The sequence below is a fragment of the Bactrocera latifrons genome, unplaced genomic scaffold, assembly GCF_001853355.1.
Source record: "Bactrocera latifrons isolate USDA-ARS-PBARC rearing strain unplaced genomic scaffold, ASM185335v1 scaffold_312, whole genome shotgun sequence".
Classification (NCBI taxonomy): domain Eukaryota; kingdom Metazoa; phylum Arthropoda; class Insecta; order Diptera; family Tephritidae; genus Bactrocera; species Bactrocera latifrons.
In genome coordinates this window covers 287,538-291,641 of record NW_017536764.1, presented here as the reverse complement: position 1 = coordinate 291,641, position 4,104 = coordinate 287,538, and the positions used below count along the sequence as shown (strand labels likewise).

Here is a 4,104-nt window from a genome sequence, read left to right as displayed (position 1 = left end):
TAATAATTTAGGTTGTATATATATGTATAATTTAAAATGTAAAACAACAAAAAAAACTAGAAATTTTAATTATATTCAAATTGAGATTTCGTCAGATTATAAAGCTTTGTTAGGAAACTTTTCAACAGCTGAGCTCAATCTGTTAAAAACTGGCAGACGCGCATCTTCACCACTGTTAAGTGATGAAACAGAATTAACTTTGGCCGGAATTTTATTAACATTCCTTATTATAGCGATTGGAGAGCTCGAACTCTTTTGTAGGACCTGCTTGCCTTGAATTGTAACAGGCTTTATGTACAACGAAGTCTGATTTTGTATTGAACCTAACATTATATTAGGTGGTGGTGTATTCACTGGGGAAATTGGTGCATTTGGGCTTTCGGGTGGTGTGTTTACGTAAGGAAATGTGTTCTGGAAAACCGAATTTACCGGGCTAACTTGATCACCAAATGTAAAATTAGTCATAGAACTGGTAGGACTTAAGGATAATGACCCTGTGGGAGACTCTCGATCTGAGCCTGTTGACATGCTCAGGGGAGGACTCAAAGGTAGTGAATGATTGAGATTAGCTGCGCTGTTTCCTGGTTTAGGCTGCAATGGATAAGTTGTGATGCAGTTATGAAAACTGGAATGATTTTGCAACTTGGTTTGCTGCTGTTGTTGTTGCTGTTGTTGCTGCTGCATTTGTTGTAAAGCTCTAGCTTCATCCGCGTTATGTACAAAATGACATCTTGGGCCATATGGACAAAATCCAACGCTGTGGAATGTGCGACAATATTCGGTTTTGTACTTTGGGTGTCTTTGTAAGTTTCGTAGCTCATGATATCCATGAGCAAACTGGCACTTTTCTCCATACTTGCATTCACCGGCTTCTTCGAATGGACGACAAAGTTCGGTTTTATATCTTAAAACAAAGAAAACAATATATTTAATATAAACATTTCAAATTTATAAAATTGGTATAAATAACTACAGTAAAATACAAAGAACGTTGTTTTCAGAATGTATGTGTTTTTAGACATGTGGTTTTTAATGAGGCACTACTTTTATGGGAGCTGATCTTTCTGAGTGCTGTTACTTAATTTATACTCAGTTTCGTTTGCCATTTCATAATGCCTAGACTTACTCCGGACCTCTCTGTTGGAATTAATTCGAGCAAGTCGCTGCGCGGCATTGCCCTGCCCAAAATCATTTTTAGAACATTTTAATGCCCGCTCTAATTTTTATAATATACATATTTATAATTTTATAATAAAGCTAAAAACTTGGCTCTAACTTGAAATTAATGCCACCACACATGCCTTAAAAAATCGTCTTTATAAATTACTAAAAACAACAAATGTCCACACTGCCTGCTTTCTTTATCCGTTCTCAATTATACCGGCACTTTAAATTAATAAGTATAACAGGTCAATTGAAAAGTCCCCAGTTATAGAAAAACACATTTTTTTGGGAAAAATTCGTTTTTTTTTTTTAATATAGCCTTCAAACGTGATATGCTGATCATAGTGTCCCACCAACATTTCAATACCATTTTTGTAGTACGGTTTGTCCTTTGCTTCGAAATAGGACTCAGTTTCGCGATCACCTCTTCATTCAATTTCTTCCCAGCGAGCATTCATTTTGAGATTTTTGAACAGGAAATAGTCGCTGAGGGCTAGGTCTTGAGAATACGGTGGATGGGAAGCAATTGGATTTTTGCCGTCGTTTTCACTGACTTGTGGCCCAGTGCATTGTCTTGGTTAAACATGAATTTCTTTTTCTTCAAATGCGGTCGTTTTTCGGCTATGTAATAGTCGCTGTTGATGGTCCCTCCTTTTTATATTTATTTCCATACGCAGCCGACTGTCGCGTTTTCCACGCTTTAGAGTGCGTTCATCGTAAGCAGTTCACTCGGATGACTGTCGATTGGACTTTGGAGTGAAATGCAAAAGCCAAGTTTTAGTTTCAACTGCAGTTATTCCCTTCTAAAAGCAATTTTTTATGAAGACGCAATATTCTTTTTTAACTTTTTTTCGAAAGTAGCAAAAGTTGCTTCACTTAAAATAATATAATTTAATGTTCCCAACAGCTGTCTAATTTGTACACCATTTTAAAAGTTGGGACTAACTAAAAATCAAATTGATTTAATTCTAGCGCCATCTACTTGTATGTGTCAACTCGAGGACTTTTCAATTGATCTAATCCACGACTTAATGCTTTAATGAAGACCCTTGTATCCTCAGAGTAAACTGTTTCACCTTTTTTTTTATGAAATTCGTGACTCTCTTGCATCGAATTTCAACGTTATGTTAATTATTCAAAATTTAATTTTTATTATTACCTAGAAGTATTAACTTGCTGTGGTAAGGGTTCAGATTGTGTTCTCTCCAGTTTACGATGTAAGTTCAAGTTTCCGAAGTTTTCTAATATAGTTGTTACATAGGACTCAACATTTGCCTCATGTTGTGCCTGAGGTTGAGGTTGCGAAATGGTTCTGGTCAACGCAGTGTGGGGACGGCATTGATCAGAATCTTTCTTGATGTCCAGCTTTACTTTCTGGTCGACTGCTTTGACAGAATTGTCCATTTCGGAAGTAATTATATCACCATTGTTGCTTACTGTGCGACTTGAACGAATATGTTGCTGTTGATCATTTGACTGGTTCTGAAAAACATATAACACATTAAAAAACGTGTATAACAAATTATAATCATATGAAGCTAATGAATAATATTATCAAAATTATTATAGAAAGCTAATACATATTCTGTTATTTTTGGTTTTTATACTGCTGCAACATTTTGCTACACAGTATATTAGTTTTGTTCACCTAACGGTAGATTGTATCATCTAAAACGAATCGAGATAGATATAGGGTTATAGGTAACGAGACAAGTTGAAATTCCCATGTCTGTCTGTCAGTCCGTTCATCTGTCTGTGCAAGCTGTAACTTTACCTGCAAATGTAAAATGTAATTGAGATGAATGAAACTTGGTACACGTGTTCTATGGTTAAAAAAAAAACAAAAAACAGAAGACAAGTTCGTAGATGGGTGTTATCGGTCGGTCGATTGCGAGTCGAATTGTTTGAAACCTCGTTTGGTATCGAACGGCTCGGAGAGGTCCTTATCTATCCTGATGGACATTTTGGTATTGCTCAACGTAAGTTTACACAGCCGTATTAGTTTTGCGGGGATACCAAATTCAGACATCGCGGTTCCTCCTTTTCGTGCTGTCAAAAGCAGCTTTGAAATCAATGAAGATTCTGTTTTCACGGTTCTTTACCGAGATTTAGCGCATGGTAAATATCTGGTATGTTTGGCATAATTTTATATGCAATTTTGAGGAGATTTAGTCCAAGGTAGTTTGCGTAAATTGTAGGAATTTGCTCCATCGTCATCGATTTGGGATTCGGATTAGCCATCTCCCGCTATTATGCTTTCACTGTCATTCAGCAGGCTGGAGAAGTGTTCCATCCATAATTTTAGTATGCTCTGGGCATCGGTTACTAGATCACCTTTGGGGTCCTGCAAGAGTATGCTCCTGGCTTGAAACCTTTTGTTAGTCGCCGCATCTTTTCGAGTATTAGCCCTGTCGGCCACCTTGTCAAACTCTTCGCACTCACGCATTTCGGCTTCTTTGTTTTTGTCTACAAATGCGTCTCGCTTCCTCTTAAATTCTCGGTATCTATCCCATCCCATCCCGAACGTTTTGTAGTCGATTTCAACGTTGCGATGTAGGGCACAATTCCGATTTCTTTGGCGACGCGATTTGAAGGTACCGTTGGAAAGAGGAAGTCCTCCTAATTAAAAAAGGGTTATACGTACCGCAAACACTTAGCTTACGAGATATTCGACCTTAAATTTAAAAAATTCGCAAAATTCGGACATTTCAAGAAGCTATTTCACCACATTAAACACACTTTATTCAAATTTTTCACTTCAAATTAATCAAATTACACTATAAACTTTTAAATAAATCCACATTTTACACTTTTAGCAAGTCTTTTACCTAAAAAATCTTTATTTTAAAAATTACATTTTACACTCGTTTAAACCTCATTTGTTTACCTTGTGATGATTGGACAATTCGCTGAAACTCCTCTTTTTTCACAAAAATTCCT

The 4,104-nt window shown here is 36.5% G+C and overlaps 1 protein-coding gene across 1 annotated transcript in view; it reads right to left on the bottom strand.

Moving 5' to 3' along the window:
• The window catches only part of LOC108970884 (protein TIS11), a gene marked incomplete in the record, with an annotated part of 24,501 nt that overhangs the window by 714 nt on the left and 19,683 nt on the right, over nt 1–4,104 (bottom strand). Inside the window, 2 exon segments of the mRNA XM_018936575.1 lie at nt 1–904; nt 2,324–2,646. Of these exon segments, the coding sequence (XP_018792120.1) occupies nt 97–904; nt 2,324–2,646 (1,131 nt within the window).